The sequence below is a fragment of the Taudactylus pleione genome, unplaced genomic scaffold (assembly GCF_031769625.1).
Source record: "Taudactylus pleione unplaced genomic scaffold, aTauple2 ptg000352l, whole genome shotgun sequence".
NCBI classification, from domain to species: Eukaryota; Metazoa; Chordata; class Amphibia; order Anura; family Myobatrachidae; genus Taudactylus; species Taudactylus pleione.
Genome location: NW_028284753.1, coordinates 15,727,409 through 15,749,900, shown reverse-complemented (window position 1 = coordinate 15,749,900; position 22,492 = coordinate 15,727,409). Strand labels below are relative to the sequence as shown.

The window sequence follows — 22,492 nt, the reverse complement described above, 5'->3', positions numbered from 1 at the left end:
GGCGGGGGGGTGGCTACACAAATGGAGGCGTTCCTGCCGGAACGCTTGCACTGACATCAGCAGTGATGTCAGTGAGGAGTTTCCTGCTCGATCAGAGCAGGAAGCTCCCTGGAGCTTGCGGTTGCTGAGACCCAACCTTAGGGTCTTGTCGCAAGCTCCGATTGTCGCGATGGTCTTGACCATCGCGACCATCATCCTGGTCGGTCGCTAAGCTGTGGGTGGTAACCCACAGCTTAGCTAGCGACCAGGAGGCCGCACTAAAAAAAAGAAGCGGCTGCCCTCATTCAGAGAGAGCAATCGCTTCTTGCGACCGCCTCTGAATGAGGGCCATTATGTGGATTCTGAATGAGTAGCATCAAGTTTACGTCAGACACACTGTGGGCTCAATTCAAATAGGAGCGAGTTTCCAAAAGCGAGTTTGTATCACGAAACTCAAAAAGTGGCAACTGATAATGCAGGACCATATAGAAGGCTGATATGGCCATAAAAAAGTACTGTCAAGTGTCAAAGGTGTCAAATGGCTGATTTTTGCATGTTTTATTAATGGTTGAAATATTATAGCAAGTAGGTGTTTTTCAGCAATGTAAAGTCTTTTCAGCATTTTGGGTTACAGAATAATGTCTGTATAGTATGTTTTCAGTGTTTTTATTAGAGATGAGCGGTTCAGTTGTGTTGAAAACCAAACACACCCGAACTTGGGAGTTCCAAGTCGAATTCGAGGCATTTCTCAGTTCCCCCAGCCAAATCCAGCTCGCAAATCAAAGCAAATTGTAATACAGTAATCCCGAAAATGTTGGATCTTGCGTGTTTTGGATTCCATATAAATCCATCCCTGTCTACTTCCTGGTTCCTATTCCTCTCTGAAGCAGGTCCGTCTTTGTGGGATGGCTGAAAGCACATACAGATCTGTGCAGGCTTAGCTGTGTGTAAAAAAAGATAAAGAATAAATGGTTAATTTAGAAAAAAATGTGAGGAGTCCCCCCCAAGATCAGTAACCAGCCCTGGGCTTAGGCTAATACTAGAAACTAGGGTGAAAATGGCGTGGGGTTCCCTCTATTCTCCAATAACCAGCACCAGGCTGAAGTAGCCGGGGGCTGATGCTATAGCAGGGAGACACACAGTGTGGGGTCCCTCTACAATACCGTCAGCCAGCCCCAAACTGGTCAACCCAGGGCTCTGAGAACCCCAAAAATAAAACGGGGTCCCCCCCTGCGGAGGGCTCTTTCACGCACCCCCTGTGCTTTGGGTACGTAGGTAATTGTAAAGAACAATTTTATTAACTATTATTTTACTGACTACAGGTCTGGACAATAAGGGCCTGCTGGCACCTGTAGTCCACCTGTAAAGAAAATGTTAAAATAACCATAGAACATAGACAGCGACGGTGGCAATCTTTTCTTTAATAAAAAAACAACAGCAACAAAAAACACCAATTACATACTTACCAAACCCTTGGGTGGCCTCCTATTCAGTCCATGTAGGCATCCATAGGTCTTATCAAAATAAAAAAAATGCAAACATGATCCCACTGTGCAGTGCCTAAACCCGAAATGTACACAAGGTCAAGCCCTCTCTCCAGTGGTGCGCACAAACAGTCCAGATTCAGGATTCAAAAACTGTTTACAGGTATGCCACTATGTTTCATAGATGTACTATAACTACTGTACTGTATATATTCTTTTGAACTGCCATGTGTTTATGCCGCTGCTCCATCTTAGCCAGCCAGCTCACTGCAGCCTTTGCCCAATATTGGTGAGGTGGTCAAAATTGACTGGAAATAACTGTTATTGATGTTAATAATACTGTGGGAACAAAAACAGGTACAAACTACATGATTTTACCTGTTTTTATCAAATGTTAAATCCAAAACTGATATATTTGAGGGTGATTTTACCAAAAGCAAACCACAACTATGATTTAGAATCAAAACACGGGGTCTGCGCACAACTCTAGTTTTTGTTTGTAGTTTGTAAAAAGTTGTAATATACATCTCCACATACCTGTCCCATTTCATTTAACCCATTATTGAGCTTTTTAGAGAAATTCACCTGAATACTGACATTTCTTTATTGCCAAAATTATGCTATTAATAAACCCTTCAAGTGCATGATTATTTATTGGGAAGGGTGTACCAGAGATTCTGCACTGTGGACCTAATTCTGAGAGAGAGCAATGCCGCTTGCTGCTGCGATCCCGTACGCAGTGGACTTGCAAAAATATGCTAATGACTTAGTCGCTGTCTTGTGCCTTCCCCTGGCGTCTCCTATCTGATGCTTACGTACAAGAGCAAAGACATCTGAAACATCGGTTACACATCAGTCACGCATCAAACCTCTGAGCAACTCAATGCTGTCTCAGAATGGGCATCTCACCTAAGACACTGGGGCCTCTCCAGCTGCATATGAATTCACAGAGGCTCACTAGGGCAAGCCCAGTAAATGGTCCTGACACACCTGCGGTTTTCTAATCACTCCCAGTAACCTCCCCCAAATGCTGACTACCGGTAAATAAATCCGTTCTGTCACTGCCATCGCTAACCAATCACTGGGCATGTGCAGTGTGACTTTGGCACAGTAGAAAAAAATAATCGCTCCACTGACTCCAACATCGACATTGCGTGCATCTATGAATCAGGCCGAGTGTACTGACATCTTTATCTTAAAATAAAGGTTGTCCCTACCTTTTACCTGCTCAGGAGTATGCACACAAGTACAAACAAATACAATGTGAGTTTGGAATTGAATTACAAATACTATTTGTAGTGCAAGTTCGCCATGAGAAAGGCTTGCAGGACCCAACTCATACCTTATTGAATTGACCCTACATGTCAGATACACTAGCTAGTGCTTGTCATCATCATTAATGTGTGTCTGCACCAGACCTTCGGCACTCGCAATTTATACGGTGGCTGTGACAGGTGCTTTGCGTGTCTCTGGGTCTGCACCTATCGCAGTTCCTGTACATGAATATGCCCTTACTATACTCATCCTACATTTGTCTGTCCCTTCCAGTCTCTCTAATTGCAAGTGGGCACAAGTGTCAGATTTAAGGAAATCTTTATATGCGTAAATCAGCCCCAATAAAACTTATATATCATATATATCATACATTTAAATATTTTAAATACTTTGCTTTTAATATAATTTTTTTTTGCTAATACTGAAACTAGAAGTTGAAACCAAATCTTCAGTGCATGCACTGATCCCCTGAGCAAGATGTAAGCTCCAGAGGCAGGGTCGGCGCTACCATTAGGTAGCTTTAGGCAGCTGCCTAAGGTGCCGGCTCTTGAGGGGATGCCACTGAGTCTACCAACAACACACGTCTTTTTCTTTCATTTATATGATATTGGCGGTAGCCACGTATCTTACCAGTCGCATCTGCCACTACCTCTGCCTACGCCTTGCCCCTTCCTGATCGGGGGCAGGCTGGCCACGTCACTGATAGTCACATGACTGATGAGCCATGTGCTGTAATGAGGGCAATGTTGCCCGGGCACCTGGACCCTGCTGAATTTCCTGCAATAAATGAGCTCCCCACCCATTTAAACTTAGGCTCGCACCTCCCACCACAAAAGAGGGAGCCCAGTCAGCTGTGCAGGAGACTTTTCCCACCTCCTCCCAGTTTTTCTTCCTCCTCACCAGCAGTGCGGGACCTGCTTCCTGAGGCTGCAAGTGGCAACAACAGCATAAGGGTGACAGTGGTGAGAAGATCAGCAACAGGTAAGTGGAGCTGGTGGGAGAAGGGCTTGTGTGGGGGATGGGATTGTCACAGTTCACAAATGTTTATAAGTATAAGGATAAGCTATGTGGGTTTTATTATGAGGGTGAAGGTGTTAATGTAATATAGATAAGATTAATTGTTTAATGTTTTTATTGGCTGTGTCAAAATGCTCTTAGTATGGTGGTCACAAAAATGCTCTTGGTATTGCATGGGTGTTACAAAGATGCTCTGAGTAGCTACTGTTTGGCGGTCACGAAAATGTTCTCGGTATTGTATGACGGTCACAAAGTTGTTAATGTTATTGCTATATTGTTTTAGTGTCATTTTTATCATTTATGTTGCAATAAATCTAAAAATAAATCTACAAATATTTTAAGAAGTCAAGTTTACATGTGAGCGGTTGGGCGGAGGGTATTGGGAGGAGCAAGGGTGGTATTGTGTATCTTTGCCTAGGGTGCCTAGAAATCTTGCACCGGCCCTGTCCAGAGGGATAAGTGGCCTTGTTACTGCCCCAAATGCTTTAGGGCATGTGCTTTTTGCAAACTTTTTTTTTCCAATACAGCTTGAGGCACTTGTCATTAGTCATCAGTTAACCTGCCTGAATGAGTCCTGAAACAGTGTCTAGATCGACTGAAGATCATGCATGCAAACAGTGGTGTAACTAACATGGATACAAGATGTGCAGCTGCTATGGTGTTCAAGCTGCTTCTGTGGCCTGCCGCTCCCCCTGCACCCAATCACGCACACAAGATGGGCCCATGAGGGGGGTCCGAGTGTCAGCTGTGTTGATTTGGTGCCAGCAGGTAGACATGGAGAGATAACGCAGCCAATCACAAGGCAATCAGAGCTGGCGGTACCATTAGATGCAATGATACTGATCAACTGCACAAGCTAGCAACTCCTGATTGGCTGATTAAGGCCCACTGTAATTCATTTTTGAATAAAACTGAAAGACAACGTTCTATAATGTATATGACACGTATTTTATTATACAATGGGGCTAATTCAGAGGTGGTCACAGAAGCGGCTCCAGCTTTGTCTATTTGCATTCGCCCATCTGCAACTTTATGCAAATACTGTACCACTACAAAGTCATTCCCTAGTGTACATCCATGCATCCAAATCTGCAATGACTGAGACACCCACTTCCAGCGTCCATACACAATGTAATACCAATTGGTGAGTCTTTAGATAACACCATCAATCACACCTTTGAAACATGCACCAGCCCCATTGCAAGTGCAGTTTCTCCATCCGAGTATGGCTCCTATGTGAGAATTTAAGTGCCTGTGTACGCAGCTACTTTCACCAACACTAAACATAACACAAAACACAAGGGGCTATAAAACAATTGCATAACTGATTCAAATGCTGCAGTTCCCTTAACCTTCTGTCAAGGATCTAAATAAATATACCACATAACTGACTTAGAACTGCGCAATTAAACCAGAATACTGATGGTTCACTGTAAAATACAATTTAATAATATGTAATATGTAATTTTGACACACTGTTCAATTTCCGGAAGTCATTGCAGAATCGCACACTCCTGTCAGGCTTAGGAATGAGCACAATGGGACTTGACCACTCACTATACGATTCTTCAATAACACCCAACTGTAAAAATTTTTTAATTTCTTTCGACACTGACTCTCTTTGGGCTTCTTGTAACCTATAGGGCTTTAGGTTAACCTTAACCCCTGGGTCAGTGATTATGTCATGTTTAATGACCGTGGTTTTCCCTGGTATGTCAGAGTACAGCACCCTATTTCTGATCAGAAATTTCTTTACTTCCTGCTGTTGACTGGCTGACAGGGTTTTTACCACTGTCACTTTGGGTACCACGGGCCCTGGGTTTACTGGAGGGGCTGACAGTGCTGCTCTATCCTTCCAGGGTTTTATAAGATTTACATGGTATATCTGTTCTGGCTTTCTTTTCCCCGGCTGGTAAACTTTATAATTAACCGGCCCCACTTTTTCTAAGATTTCAAAGGGTTCTTGCCATTTAGCCAAAAGTTTACTTTCTACTGTGGGAACCAACACCAACACTCTGTCAAGGAGCAAAGTTGTGTAAGCGAGCATTGGTTGTATACCCTCTGCTGTGCCTGTTGAGCCTGTTCCAAGTGCTCTCTTACTATCGGCACCACAGCAGCAATTCTTTCCTGCATTTGGAAAACTTGCTCAATAACTGTTTTATACGGACTGGACTGCCCCTCCCATGTCTCTTTGGCAATGTCAAGTAATGCCCTTGGATGTCTCCCGTACAATAAATCAAAAGGGGAAAACCCTGTGGAGGATTGAGGAACCTCTCTTATGGCCAACAGCAAATAAGGTAACAAGTAATCCCAGTCTCTACCATCTTTGTCCACTACTTTCCTTAGCATGTATTTTAAAGTTTTATTAACCTCTCCACTAACCCATCGTTCTGGGGATGGTACACAGAGGTTCTTAATTGATCAATTTTAAACAGGCAGCATAACTCTTTCATGATTTTTGACATGAATGAGGTACCTTGGTCAGTCAGGATCTCCTTAGGTATCCCAACCTGCTAAAGACATGGACTAATTCTCTAGCAATGGTCTTGGTTGACGTATTGCATAATGGTATTGCTTCCGGGTACCTGGTAGCGTAATACATTATCACCAGAATATATTGATGGCACTGGGCAGATTTCATTAATGGCCCATCCAAATCCATAGCTATTCTTTCAAACGGAACCTCAATAATGGGTAACGGAACCAGGAGACTTTTGAAATGTGGCCTTGGAGCATGATACTGACATTCAGGGCAGGACACACAATAGTCAGATACCTCTTTATGGACCCCTGGCCAGAAAGACCTCTGCATAATTCGCTCAGTGGTTTTCTCTACCCCTAGGTGGCCTGCCGTTATATGACCATGGGCCAGATCCAACACTATTCTTCTGTAAGCTCTGGGAACTATTAATTGTTCCACAATATCTTCCCCCTACTTAGTCACATGATACAACAAATCCTGACATACTGCCATTTGAAGATATGACAAAGGACTATCGGGGTCTATGGGTTTACCATTGATCACCTTAACATTCTCCCTGGCGTTTACCAGAGTAGGGTCATTTAACTGCTCCATGGCAAAGACCTCTCTTCTGACCTCTAAATCAGGCAGACGATCAACTGGCTCAACAACACTTCCCACCTCAGTAGGAGGCACATCCCTTGGCGAGCCACCATCACGCTCCGCATTCTCTAGTTCGCCAATCATACTAGAAAAAGGGAACATCTCTGACTCTGAAGACACTTCCTCTGCTACTACACCAGTAACCTTCTCAAACGGGTCAGGGTGATTTATCTCTGTGCAAAATCGGCTTTCCCACAATTTCCAGAATTGAGCAAAGTCTCTCCCCAATATGGCATCGTACATTAAGCCATGTACCAAACCCACAGAGACTATCACGGAACCACATGGTGTCTAGATGTTCACTTCTGCAGTAATATAATACCGAGTATCCCCATGTATGCAGGTCACACCAACAGTTTTCCCTTTACGCTTAAAGGGGTCCACCAGCTCAGCTTTCATAAGTGTCACCAGGCTACCAGAATCTAACAGTGCCTCTACTCGGTTGCACTCTACAGTGAGTACACACATCTGCTTGTCTGTCTCAGCCTGCCGATCAACAGTACAGGCTGTCTGTGCAAAGAAAGACCCCCTGCGGTGGATATGAGCAGTTTCACATTGCGTAGGTTCTGAGGTAAGTGAACAATTAGCTGCAATATGGCCGAAGCCACCACATCGGAAACATTGAATCATATTATTATCTAGTCTTTTACGGGGTAGGAACCTTCCACGCCTGGCTGGCCTGTCTCCAGGTTCCACACCCTCAGTCTTAGGTACATTTCAACGTCCAGCACCCTTCTTCCCTGGAACAGTCTTACCAGTGTCGATGGGAGTTTGCCGGTGTGTCATCGGGGCTCGGTGGGGCAGACTCAACAGCTCCTCAGCTGCCATGTACCTCTCCACCAGTTTGACTAACTGGTCTGCGGATTTAGGGTCTGCATGGCTCACCCACTTGCGCAGAGATGCAGGTAGCGATCGTAGATAACGGTCCATCACGACTCTTTCCACAATCTGTGGTCCTGTCAGCATCTCGGGCTGTAGCCATTTTATGGATAGATGGATGAGGTCATGCATCTGTGAGCGTGGAGGCTTTTCCATTTGGAACTCCCAGCGATGGACTCATTGGGCACGAACAAATGAGGTGACTCCCAAGCGAGTTAGGATCTCCCGTTTTAACTTTACATAGTCCTTTGCATCAGCCAGGCACAGATCATAGTAGGCCTTTTGCGGTTCTCCAGACAGGAAGGGTGCCACAAGACTTGCCCACTGTTCCTTGGGCCAACTCTCCCTTTCTGCAGTTCTCGCAAAGGCCGTAAGATATGCCTCCACATCATCACTTGGGGTCATCTTCTGCAAAAAATGACTGGTGCGTATGGTGAGTGTGGGTGGGACGGTCAGTGGAAGCATCTCCAGTCCAGGCTACTAGGTGTTGTACCGCCTCTTTTATGGCCTGGCTGTTCTCCGCTAAGGCCTGGCGGGTTTCCTTGATGGTAATTTGTTGTTGCCTCTGTGCTGCCTCCTAGGCTAATAGCTGCACCTGGGTGGATTCCTGCAGACCTCTGGTAGCTTCTTGCTGAGCGGTCATAGCCTGAAGGAAGGCCTTTACAACATCCTCCATGTTGCCCTTATGGGTAGGCTGGAAGCAGAACCTGGCCTCTCGGAGCATCTGCTAACGCCACCTTCATGGATTCCACAATTCGTGCCTGCCCCTTTAAATTTTAAATTACAAATTTTTCCTTGTAGCAACTTCAGTGTGTGCTTGCCCGCATTCTCCACCAGTTGTGACAAGGTCAGGGTAGGGGGTCCCTCTCCTGGGGTAGACGGACACCACCTCACACAGCAGCCAGGAAATAGCACTCCAGTCATGGGTTTTCGTACAAGCTGGTCGGTGCCAGTTTTTATTGTGCAATATCAAATAGCAAAGAAACAAAACACAAAATAAACCCTAGCCCGGCTGGGCACTGACTAGACATCAGGTTCCCTCACTAACGGAACACTAAATTATTCTCCGTTCACAGTACCTTCTGGTTTGAAGACAGCAGTGTCTCAGAGAAAGCTAACCTGCAGGTCTGCTCTCCCTAACTAGACCCAGCATATATTAGCCACTTCCAGGTGCAAGCCCTGATGATCCTGCTACAAGGCTGAAAGGCCCAAGACCTGGAGTGGCTTGTGGATGGAGCCCTCCCTCTCCTCGCATCCACACCCCTAGGACCCATTCCGGCCTTTACACAGAAGCCGACATTACTAGTCTGCTTTTCTAACAGACTTCTCCTGGGGGTTTTAAAATACATAAGATAGGAATCTGGGACAAATATAGAAGCCATAACACACTTCTCCAGTGCTTCTATCACACTACCTTGAGCCATTCTTGCGGGATCCGAGGACAAACTGCATGAGGGCCACAAGCTGCGGTGTGTGTGTAATACAGAGACAGTGAGTCTTCGGCACTTGCCATTTAATTGCCGCTCCTGCTCCAACCTATTTTCCTTGCAGGTGCATGGGATTTGGGCTGCAATAATAATCTGGATACGGAGCTATCACTAATTAAGGCTAAACATAAGACTGACTTTTAATGGAAGATTTGGTTCCTCAGTTATTTTATTCAGGATTGTAGGAGATCCCCTAAATTTTAGCTACTGAGATTATATATTTGAGAAGACAGATTGCTGCTACATCCACAGTACGTCGTTTGCATTATCAGTATTGGATATCATTTACCTCCGTGGGTTCAACAAACAGGTTTATATTAATAGGGGATTTTCCAATATTACATATGCCTGCTGAGACATTTTATTAGACACATACTGTGACTAGGGAATTGTTTTATTGTATCTTTTTATATTTTTCTTTTTCTTTTTAAGAGTGACATATGTTTTACATGTTATTAAATTGTATTTTACTGTGAACCATCAGTATTCTGGTTTAATTGCACTGTTCTAAGTCAGTTACTGTATATGATACTTTCACCAACATGCCCGCGACACTCCCATAACACACCCATAAGACAGACCTTCCTGTCACATCTCCGGAATGTCCTTTACTTTTTTATAAAACTGCTCCATACATGCGTCTGAAATCACAACTGTAGCACTGTGCAGACACAATCGGCCTGTGCGGTGCAGCCAATGGTGCATACACATGTTAAAGTAAAAAGGACGATATAAACGATAACGATATAGTTTATAGTTTGATCATTTATATCGTCCTTTTTTTAAGCCCCTCCAATGACCAAACGACCATCGATGTGCGGGCACGGATGGTCGATATCGACCATCGTCCGTGCATGCAGGCCAGGTTATTAGCCTGTTTACTATAGGGACCCGCGATCGTTGATGGCGGGGTTGTTATAGTAGTTTGGTGTTTGGTGCATGTGCTGGATGTTCAATATGGAACATCCAGCACATGCAGGACGATCAGACAACCAGGGCCGTAGCTAGGGTAGTGCGGCCGGTGCCATCGCACAGGGCACCACAGGTCAGGGGGCGCTGTCAAAGGCCTGTCAAATTTCTGTTTATTATCATTCTTGCTTGTAGCTTCCTCTTATTTCATCCCCAGCATCTCCTGGCCTCTCCTATCTCTTCCCTGGCCCTTCCCCATGAAGCCATGGCCCTTTTTTGGGTGCATTATGTCCCTTTGAAAAATGAGGGGGGGCACCAATGCTCTTTCTGGCACAGGGCACCAAAAAGTCTAGTTACGGCTCTGCAGACAACGATATCTGATCGTTGTCTGATCGTCCCATGTGTATGCTCCATAAGACACATGCACAAAAATCTCTCCACTGCGTCCATCTCTGAATTAGGACCAATGTGTACACATAGGGTAATATGATTTCTGTGTACCTAAAAACATCTCTTCGCTGTCCCTGCGCTTTCTCTATGCTACTGTGTTGCGGAAACATGCACATTTGTTACTCGTGACATAAACCTGGCACATATGCTAGTGGTGTACAGCTGGACACATCTTGAGAAGCATCCAACTGAACATGTATGCAAACAAGCAACAAGAGTGCTTTTTCATGTATGGGGCACAAATGCATCCAATTCTACATGAACTCCTACTGTATGTGCTCTTAACTGTGCAATATTCTGCCTTAAAACTTTATAATAATTCAAAAGGAAGTACTGTATCATTCTAAGCTTTACCAGTATTCCTGTCTGACATCCAACAGGGCTTTGTCTGTGTGCGATGACACCTCTTCTGAGCTGCAAAGAGTTATTTCCCACGATAATGGAGATGTTGTATCACAGGCATCTTTTAGGGGAAGAGGTGCACTCTCCAGGTAAGTAGGATAAATACAGTATCAGAAACACATCATACTGTATATCATTAATGTCAACCTCACTGTCACAAGGTTAGTTATTTAAAACCATTAGCAATGCACGTTATAGCTTAAATAACTGCAAAGTAGATTAATCAGTAGTAACATGAAATAGTTTCCTTTTATAGATAACTCCACACTAGTAAAATATAGGGCCTGATTCAGACCCACTCGCGAGCGGCTGTCCGCTCGCAAGTGGGTCGATGTTATGGACTGAGCATGCGCACGACGGAGGGAGCTCCGTCGTGCGCATGCGCCAGACGCGACGAGCGAAGGAAAGTCCTTCGCTCGTTGTGTCCGATCAAAGGGGGCGTGCTGTCAATGTTGATTGACAGCACGCCCCCTTTGGTGGGCGTGCCTCCCTGACGGGGGCGTTCCCACGGGAACGCCTCCCGTCAGAAGCCGGCCCACTGACATCACTAGTGATGTCAGTGGGAGTGATTTTGGCTCTGATAGAGCCAAAATCACTCTGGAGCTTGCGGTTGAAAACCTCAACCGCAGGCTCCGGCTCGCAAATTCGATGGTCGCGATGGTCTCGACCATCGCGGCCATCACAATGCACGCTCGTATAGCCTGTGGGTGGTGACCCACAGCTATACGAGCGTCCAGGAGGACGCTCCATGAAAATGGAGCCCGGCCCTCATTCAGAGCGTGCGCTCTGCTCAGAGCGTACGGCTCTGAATGAGGGCCATAGTGTGTTAGTTTATGTAAGGTAAAAGAAGGCACCCACCCAAAAGCAGACATATGAATTATACATGTTCACTGGTTGCTTTCCAGTTACTGTAGATTAGGACATGGTGCATCTCTGCATTGGTTGCTATGCAAGCATGATGCAAGAATTTAACTGACTATGGCCCGTATTCAATTAGAGGCGAGAAGTCGGAAAGGTTTCGCCTGTCCGACTTTCCGCCTCTATTTTAGAGGCAAGAACTTATCATGCGCGTCCCTGCTTTTTGCCCTATTCAATTCTAAACAATGCAAAAACGGAAAGCGGCGAATGCAGGCGGAAAATACTGTCAGAAGTGGGGAAGTCAGTCTGTACCCCAAAAAAAGATGCACTAACAAAGGTAATCAATGTAGATGTGTACTAATAGCCCTAATAAAAGTGTTTGGGGTACTTAGGTAGTTTACATAGTTTCTTATCAGCGTCTATGCAAAAGTGGTGAAGAATGGCATACAGCTGTATTTTTTTCTGAAAATAAGTACTCCAGTCATATTTGGGGTACATGAAAATGGGTGCGAGCATATTTTTATGTCTCTAAAGTGAACTTTTCAAAAAATTTAAAAACGCACCTGCTGCAATCCCAAAAACACCTGGCCCATCCTTGCAGAGCCACAAGAAGTCTATTTCGCTAATTTTTATGCTTGTCCCCCCACTTTTTACTTTTTCGCCCCAAAAATGAAAGTACTTTTTTGGGGCGTTCTTAGGGGGGGGTGTTATATTTTTTTCAAGATTTGGCCTTCGGGGGGCTGTGCCAAGGGTTCTGGGTCATTTCCCCACGTTTGCACCCCAAAATAAAGATTTTGCACTTCTTTTCACCTGCTATTCATTATAATATTTTTCGCCTATTACATTGCAGTGAGTTTCTGCGCAGGCGAATTCCGGCTGGAATTGAATTTGGAGATAAGTTCCAACCTGGCGAAAAGCGGCAATAGGCAAAACTTTTTCGCCGATTACTGCTTTTCGCCTCTAATTGAATACAGCCTTATATTGCAAATTGTAAATTTTTTTTAGTGATTGCTTTTGTTTTGCCTACACATTAGGAGATATCACAAAACATTTTTAATTGTTGAATTTTGTATGTACCCATTTCAGGATAGTGCGTTTAGTAGTGGTTCTTCGGGAGTGGGCCCACAAGAGCTTGCGTGATCAAGATCAAAGGCCTGACTCCTTTCTAGACCGATTCCGGGGACCTGAACTACAAAACACAGAGGGGCAAGCAGGAAAGGAGACACAAGCCCAAAGTGCAAAGGTTCAAAACAAGACAAACTATAAGTAAGAATAAACTGCTTTGCTGGTATTAAGGATCTATGTATAAATATTAAGTAGCTATCAAACATGTTTGGCAGGTGATTTTATTTGTGATTCGATTAAACCAGGGGTTCTCAAACTCGGTCCTCAGGACCCCACACAGTTCACGTTTTCCATGTCACCCAGCAGGTGCACAGGTGTATTCATTACTCACTGACACATTTTAAAAGATCCACAGGTGGAGCTAATTATGTCACTTGTGATTCTGTGTGGAGACCTACAAAACATGCACTGTTTGGGGTCCTGAGGACCGAGTTTGAGAACCTGTGGATTAAACCATTGGTAAAACACTTAGGGCAGTGGTCTCCAACCTGTAGCTCGCGGGTCTTATTTTTGGCAGCTAACCTAGCTGCAGCACTGCAGAGTCAACTAGGAGGAAGTGACCTCTGTCACTCGCTCCCCCATGGTGTTGATGCCATTGGTGGAACTTTAGGTGATTTCCGCAGCCTCGACGGAAATCACCTGACGTGCTTTCCCGTGGTTCCACCCACAGCGTCTACGCTATGGTGGAGCAAGTGACTCTCGCCCAGCCCTGCCAGAAAATCACACAGCAGCCCTGCCTATATATTTTGCTCCTCTAGTGCACGTACCTGCTTGGATCCGGAAATTAACAGTGAAATGTGCCTGTTCTTAAACTTTAATTACCAAATCACAACAATATCACTGTAATAATTAAATACATTGTTGTTGTTTTTTTCTACAATTTTAGTAGCTCTTCAGGAGGTTTTTCTTTTTTAATTTTTCTCAAGTAGCTCACACCTCAATTAAGGTTGGTGACCATTGACCTAGGGCATGAACTCTGGTAAGCCTGTTCAGTAGGTTACACAAAGTAATATATTTATCTGGTACCCAAGGTCTCTCCATGTGATTAACATCTCAATCATGTAATTTATCAGCAAAAGCACTCTAGACTAGTCCATCAAGAGTGAGCTAAAGGTTCAGCTAATGGTGAATCTGTAGACAGAAGCAGTCCTTTGGTTTACCAAGAGCAACAACAGAGGGACTAGATTCAGAAATCTAACAACTAAGGGCCTGATTTAGAAGTGTATGCAAATACGATCGCAGCTGAGATTTCGTACGGAACACAGCTGCGAAAATATGCTAATGCCTGCCACAGATCAGCCAGCATAAAGACACTCACTGCTTCTCATATCCGTCCAATGTCGCTGTTCTGCGCGAACATCGGTACCATCAAAGCATATCAACGAGGTACGCAGCATTTACAACACGCCTGACCAGTTGCAGACACTGCAAGTCTCCTTGCACTCACAGGGGTGGCGCTACCATTAGGCAAGTTTAGGCATGTACCTAAGGGCGCCGGCCACTAGAGGGCGCCACTGGATCCACAGGAAAAAAAAAAGGAGAAAGGGATGCCTGTTTCAGTCCCTGCAAGTCTCCGGATCTCCCCCTGCCCCTGTCACTGCAATCTCGCCTGTTAGTGTGTGTGTGTGTGTGTGTGTGTGTGTGTGTGTGTGTGTGTGTGTGTGTGTGTGTGTGTGAGAGAGTCCTAGCAGGGTTTGTGTGTGCTTGAGTGCTGGCAGGGTTAGTGTGTGTGTGTGTGTGTGTGTGTATGTATGAGTGCTGGCAGTGTTAGTGTGTGTGTGTGTATATGTATGTATGAGTGCTGGCAGTGTTAGTGTGTGTATGTATGTATGTATGAGTGCTGGCAGTGTTAGTGTGTGTGTGTGTGTGTGTATATGTATGTATGAGTGCTGGCAGTGTTGGTGTGTGTGAGTCCTAGCAGGGTTAGTGTGTGTGTGTGTGTGTATGTATGAGTGCTGGCAGTGTTAATGTGTGTGTGTGTATATGTATGTATGAGTGCTGGCAGTGTTGGTGTGTGTGAGTCCTAGCAAGGTTAGTGTGTGTATGTATGTATGAGTGCTGCCAGTGTTAGTGTGTGTGTGTGTGTGTGTGTGTGTGTGTGTGTGTGTGTGTGTGTGTGTGTGTGTGTGTGTGTGTGTGTGTGTGAGAGAGAGTTCTAGCAGGGTTTGTGTGTGCTTGAGTGCTGGCAGGGTTAGTGTGTGTGTGTGTGTGTGTGTGTGTGTGTATGTATGAGTGCTGCCAGTGTTAGTGTGTGTGTGTGTGTGTGAGAGAGAGTCCTAGCAGGGTTTGTGTGTGCTTGAGTGCTGGCAGGGTTAGTGTGTGTGTGTGTGTGTGTGTGTGTGTGTGTGTGTGTGTGTGTGTGTGTGTGTGTGTGTGTGTGTGTATGAGTGCTGGCAGTGTTAGTGTGTGTGTATATGTATGTATGAGTGCTGGCAGTGTTAGTGTGTGTGTGTATGTATGTATGAGTGCTGCCAGTGTTAGTGTGTGTGTGTGTGTGTGTGTGTGTGAGAGAGAGTCCTAGCAGGGTTTGTGTGTGCTTGAGTGCTGGCAGGGTTAGTGTGTGTGTGTGTGTATGTATGAGTGCTGCCAGTGTTAGTGTGTGTGTGTGAGAGAGTCCTAGCAGGGTTTGTGTGTGCTTGAGTGCTGGCAGGGTTAGTGTGTGTGTGTGTGTATGTATGAGTGCTGGCAGTGTTAGTGTGTGTGTGTATATGTATGTATGAGTGCTGGCAGGGTTAGTGTGTGTGTGTGTGTGTGTATGTATGTATGAGTGCTGGCAGTGTTAGTGTGTGTATGTATGTGTGCTGGCAGTGTTAGTGTGTGTGTGTATATGTATGTATGAGTGCTGGCAGTGTTAGTGTGTGTGAGTCCTAGCAGGGTTAGTGTGTGTATGTATGTATGTATGTATGAGTGCTGGCAGTGTTAGTGTGTGTATATGGATGTATGTATGTATGAGTGCTGGCAGTGTTAGTGTGTGTATGTATGTGTGCTGGCAGTGTTAGTGTGTGTGTGTATATGTATGTATGAGTGCTGGCAGTGTTAGTGTGTGTGAGTCCTAGCAGGGTTAGTGTGTGTATGTATGTATGTATGTATGTGTGCTGGCAGTGTTAGTGTGTGTGTGTATATGTATGTATGAGTGCTGGCAGTGTTAGTGTGTGTGAGTCCTAGCAGGGTTAGTGTGTGTATGTATGTATGTATGAGTGCTGGCAGTGTTAGTGTGTGTATGTATGTATGTATGAGTGCTGGCAGTGTTAGTGTGTGTGTGTATATGTATGTATGAGTGCTGGCAGTGTTAGTGTGTGTGAGTCCTAGCAGGGTTAGTGTGTGTATGTATGTATGTATGTATGAGTGCTGGCAGTGTTAGTGTGTGTTTATGTGTGCTGGTAGTGTAAGTGTGTGTGTATGTATGAGTGCTGGTATTGTGTGTGTATATGTATCCTACCCTTCAACATGACCCCTTTCATCAAGTACAAAATTCTCTGCTCCTGGACTTCCCACCTAATGTATGATTGCAGTCACCTGTGGTGAACTAAGTAATTGATGAGACGGGTGTTTTAACACAGGTGTCTGCAATCATAAATTAAGAGGGAAGTCCAGTAACAGAGCATTTTGTACCTAATGGAATGGGTCATGTTGGAGGGGGGAGGGGTGTGTGTGTGTGTGTGTCACTGCTGTGCTTATTATAAACTGGGGACTCTGATGCGTGGCATATTATGAATTGGAGGGAGCAGGGGCAGTTGCTGAAATGTTGCCTAGGGTGCCCGGAAACCTTGCACCGGCCCTGCGCACGCAGAGAGCTCTCATGCTGCGTAGGCAATTGCAGTGATTAATTTATGCACATCCATGAAACGGCATTCAAACGGACAGACGCCTGAGTTTTTATGATCACCCCAGTCACCACCCCCAAATAAAGACAGCCTGTCACTCACTTTGCTATGGATTCCTCTGTGCATCCTTAATCACAATGCGATTGCTGCGCATGTGCAGTGCAGTTTATAGTATACACATGCGTGATGGTAAACAATCGCTCGATGTGTGTGCGTAATCGCATTTGTGTACACTGCTGAATCAGGCCCTAAGTATGAGCAGTTCAGTTTCCTTGGAAACTGATCAAAACCAAACTTAGGGCTCGATTTAGACCCGCTCGCTAGATGCGCACGCTCGCACCCAGCGTAGGCAAATTCAGCAAATGCAGGCGATCGCACGGCAAGGCATTAGCATGCCCACTATGTATTTGCGTGCGATCACTCTGTGTATGCACCAGGCACTCTCCCAGAGGGAAGAAGTCAGCAATTATGCGTTATTTGCAGGTTTATATACTATATTAACTCATAGCTGTTTGCTCATAGGTTAACTTCTGTAACTCTGGGGCTGATTCTGAGTTGGGAGCAAAGCACAATAAGCAAGTAACTTTGCACCTGGACATACCATGCTGCAATGCCAGTGATGTAAATACATTTATTTTTTTTTGCATGCAGTGTAAATACTGGCTGCTTTTGCATGTAGCCCACAGATGGACAGCTTTATTTTTACACTGCAATTTAGATTTGAGTTTGAACACACCCCTCTCATATATAAATCTCTCTGCACATTTGAAATCTGCCCCACCTGCAGTGCAGCATGGTTTTCCTAAAATGCAAACTTACTTGCTCTTTTTTTCTGTATTCCCAACTCTGAATCAGATCCTCTGAGCCCGATGCAGGGAAAGCATCGGAGACTGATCAAATTTGCAGGGATTTCAAAGATACAATTTTTAAGAGAATTTCTGGGATGGTTGTGAGGGATTTTGAAGCCTTTAAATAAACTTTGTAACCATATCTTTAAGGCAGCCAAACATTTAATCGCTGTTCAATGGAAACATCCTGCTGCTCCTTCTTCGCAGGTACTTATTAATAAAATATGGTACACAGCTTCCATGTAATACATTACTGCCCTGCTCCACGACTAGATACATTTCATGACACTTGGGGTCCCTGGTACCTCTACTTCCACAGACAAGTCCCTACCATCTAACACTACTGTTTGGCCCTACTACAGACTGTGGGTTTCTAGCGTTTTATTCCTTCTTACAGGTCATGTTTATTTAAATTTGCAGGTGTGTATGCCTTCCCCCCCTCCCCCAATCCCATCACCGTTATGTTGTTATTCATTTTATATTATACAATGAAAAAGTTAACAAATCAAAGTGGAATTGATACATTTTTATTGTATCCACGCTTTTATGTCACAAAATGCAACAATTGTTTGTTTATTTCTGTTTTATGTACATTGTCGATGTGTAATTTGTCAGTATGTGACTGTCTCACTTTGATGTTTTTCACTTTTAAAAAATAAAGAGATTATATAAACACCAATTAAGATTGAATTAATTAATGTTGACCCATTAGTATGATAAATAAATAATATTGCTCTCTTAATAAAATGATACCATCATTTCCCCCTCATATATTAATAAAATAGTATTGCCCTCATAAGAGAATTGTTCATGTTAAAGTATGTGTCTCCTTATTCAATACCTAATGATTGCTTTGATTATAAATGTGTTGTGATTCTTCTCCTTCTGAATGACTGCTCAAGCATATGCTTTTTGTGCTATCTCGCCTGTCACAGCAACCTCATTTTATTTTTCAATGGGTTTGTGGCAGTTTCTGAACTTGCCACTTATACCCCTTTTACACCAACTGAATAACCCGGGTTATTGCCGGGTCGATCCTCTGTGTGAACGGCTCCCAGAAAAAAATCCCGGGTTGATTTACCCGGGAATCTTACTCGGGTTGAGAGCAGGGTTGAACACGGGTTGTTCCCGAGTCATGAGGCAGTGTGAACGGGTGCTACCCTGCTTATTTGACCCGGCTAGCTCTGAAAGATGCTGATTGGAGCTTCTGGGGCACAGGCAGGTGATGTAATTTGTCAGTGCCCTGCAGAGAGAGACACACATGAAGCCAACGCTTGCCTGCCTATCCTTCTACACCACAGCAGCCTGACCAGCAGCCACAAAAGCAGGCAGGCACACAGCCAGAACTGCAGGCTGCACCACAGCCTGACCAGCAGCCACAAACACAGGCTAATACACAGCCTGCCACAGCCAGAACAGCAACCTGTAGCAATGCTGTAAGCAGTCCCCACCCCTCTCTTTTGTTGCCTTTTGTGACCTCATCTTTGTCAGCCCTTAAAAAAGTCCATTTTTAATTACATCTATAGGGAAAAGCAGGGAAAAGCAGGGATTACCCGGGTTCAGTGTGAACGGGGCAAACCCGGGAATAACCCAGGTCGAATTGCAGTGTGAACGGGGTCTGAAGCCGAGTTCGACCCGGGATTGACCAGTGTTCAAATTCCAGGGTCAGACCCTGGATTTTGGTGTAAAAGGGGTATTAGTAAATCTGGGAAAAACACTGATGGTGCTTCCAAGTTCTATTGTATTCTAAAGTCTGTATTCCAGCAGTCTGAGCTTTAGTGAATCAGTGGAAAGCTATCTAACCAGCAAACCTCGGAACATGCAAAAACTTATACCCCTTTTCCACCAAAATTCCGGGTCTGACCCGGAGTTGGAGCAGGGTTCCTATCCGGATCAGACCCTGAATTTAGCCGGCACCGGCTCAGGATATTCCCGAGTCGGCGCCGCTCACACCGCAGTCGGGTCTGCTTAGACCCGGCTTTTCTGGCGTGAAAGTGGCCGACTTGCGTCGCACTCCATGTCATCGTGACCCGGAGTGCGCTGTTCTCACAGCAGGGTTTCACGGGCTGCGCCCGTGTTAAACCCTGCTATTTACCTGGGTTGGATTGCCGGGTCAGTGGACCCGGTGATCCAACCCTCACCCCTATGACACCAAGGAGCTGCCCGGGTTAACCCTGCAATAACCCGGGTTTTAGCTTTGGTGTAAAAGGGATATAAGTATATACTGTATACCCCTATATGTGTAATTGCTCTGTGTGTTGGTTTTAATGTAAATACACTTGCTATAAACATGACACATATGCATCTAATGCTGAGGCGTACACATCTTATTAGCTCTGCAAATTGATGTAAAGGTGCTTTTCTACCTCTGGATGTAAATGTGGTTTATATATTACTGCTGATGTGCTCATTATTGTGCAAAAAGACATCTATTTTGTGCATGCTGTTTTAAATGCAAATTACATTCAACTCTGAATTAGCTTCATAATGCTTCACATGTTCTCTATACCTTCATCAATGTGTGGCAATAATGTTGCTTGGACAAGAACCATAAGACATATTGCTTCAATGAGGATTACAATTATAGTAAGAAACCAGTGATTAACTTCATGTGTTTGTCTAGTGCAAGTGGATATAAACAAAGGTCCTTGATTTGCACCTTCAAGCAGTGTTGTACAATTGACCTTACTTTGTAGAGCAATTTAGTACTGTGGTGTTTTATTAATGTGGAATAAATCCTCTCCTTGTACATATAACAGACACGATTCATTTTAATTTGTGCTTCCAGGCTGAAGATATCTGAGCGATTTGTAGTTGACCCTTCAGGAAAATGGTACTACCGGTGGCTGCTTGTTATTACCTTACCCGTGCTATATAATTGGTTCTTACCAGTAGTCAGGTAAGTCTGAGGATGCTTATACAGCTTTCTCCCTCACTATTTATCATATTATCCAAATATTGAAGCACTGAGAAATGTGAAACAAAAAGGTGGAAAAGTTTCAATATGAAGATAACGCCAAATCTGACAGTGCCTCCGTCATCTAGTCAGGTGCCTATCAAAGCTGTTCCCTTTCACAATTGGTGCTTGGATAATACAACATTTGGGAATCTGTATATCAGTAATGATGAAGCTTGCAGGATGTTATGGGCTATAGATAGATATATGAAAACGTTCCACAAGGTGGACATCCCCTTTAACGTTCACATCCTAAACACATCAGACATATTTTGTTATCTGACTTTAACGTTTGACATTACTAGATCTTTTTTGTTCGCTCTCTACAGTACTTCTTGTTATTTTGTTTTCACCAAGCTCTTTCATTTATATCTGTCCTTCTGTTCTTTACTTCTTTCTTTTTTTTTTACAGGGCATGCTTTAATGACCTTCAAACCAGTTATATTATAGTATGGCTCACACTGGATTATATCTGTGATATCGTATACATCATGGACATCATAATTCGACTACGTACAGGTGATTTCATTGTTTAGTGAATACATGTCAAATTTATTATAATGGCTTTTAAATGGGTTTGCTACTATTGTCTCATCTACTAAAATATATATTTACCCAGACTGTTCTGTCGCAATTACAGACTTCTCTTTATATGGAAATTGCTCTTATTTTAGGTATATATTATAGCTCTGCATTCTATTTTCTCTTTCTAGGATTTTTGGAGCAGGGACTACTTGTAAGAGATCCCAAGATGCTAAGCGACAACTACACCCGCACTTTGCAATTTAAATTAGATATCCTATCTATACTCCCTACTGACCTAGGGTATCTGGCATTTGGACTTCATCGCCCAGAGCTGCGGTTTAACCGGCTTCTACATTTTCCACGCATGTTTGAATGTTTTGATCAAACTGAGACTCGAACAAGTTACCCTAACATGTTTCGAATAATAAATCTAGTTCTATACATACTGCTCATTATTCATTGGAATGCCTGCATTTACTATGCTATATCTAAGGCAATTGGTTTTGGCGCGGACACATGGGTTTACCCAAATGTAACAGATCCTAACTATGGCTATCTTACCCGTGAGTATGTCTACTGTCTGTACTGGTCTACTTTGACACTCACCACCATTGGAGAAACTCCCCCCCCTGTCACAGATACAGAGTACCTTTTTGTCATTTTTGATTTTCTGGTTGGTGTTTTGATCTTTGCCACCATTGTAGGAAATGTCGGTTCTATGATCTCTAACATGAATGCAACCAGGGCCGAGTTCCAGGCCAAAATAGATGCCATTAAGCACTATATGCAGTTCAGAAAGGTAAGCAAAGAATTGGAGGCCAAAGTCATTCGATGGTTTGACTATCTTTGGACAAACAAAAAGACAGTAGATGAAAGAGAGGTGTTGAAAAACTTGCCTGACAAACTGAGAGCTGAAATTGCCATAAATGTTCATCTGGAGACACTAAAAAAGGTCAGTTGCTACTATAAATTTAAACTTCATTTTTACATAAAGCTTAAGGTGCATACACACGGTCAGATCAGACAACAATAACGATATCGTTGTCTGATCGTCCTGCATGTGCTGGATGATCGATATCAATCATCCAGCACACCACCAACCCCCAAATGACTATAACGACCTGCGATCAACGTTCGCGGGTCCCTATAGTAACCTGGTCGATATCGAAAAGGTTGGACTGCATGCACGGGCGATGGTCGTTATCGACTATCCGTGCCCGCGCATTGTCCATCGTTTGGGGGTTGGAATGGGCCAAAAAATGGACAATATGAACGATATAACCATATCATTATCGTTTATATCGTCCTACAAAGTCTGACCGTGTGTATGCACCTTAAGTATACTTATTT

General features: G+C 44.1%; 1 protein-coding gene across 2 annotated transcripts in view; it reads left to right on the top strand.

Moving 5' to 3' along the window:
• The window catches only part of LOC148508681 (cyclic nucleotide-gated channel alpha-2-like), a 260,462-nt gene that overhangs the window by 232,856 nt on the left and 5,114 nt on the right, over nucleotides 1-22,492 (top strand). For both annotated transcript variants that reach the window (XM_088444227.1, XM_088444228.1), the window contains 5 exons: nucleotides 10,985-11,095; nucleotides 12,951-13,130; nucleotides 20,450-20,560; nucleotides 21,030-21,136; nucleotides 21,331-22,094. In XM_088444227.1, the coding sequence (XP_088300353.1) occupies nucleotides 10,985-11,095; nucleotides 12,951-13,130; nucleotides 20,450-20,560; nucleotides 21,030-21,136; nucleotides 21,331-22,094 (1,273 nt within the window). The remainder of the gene's footprint in view (nucleotides 1-10,984; nucleotides 11,096-12,950; nucleotides 13,131-20,449; nucleotides 20,561-21,029; nucleotides 21,137-21,330; nucleotides 22,095-22,492) is intronic.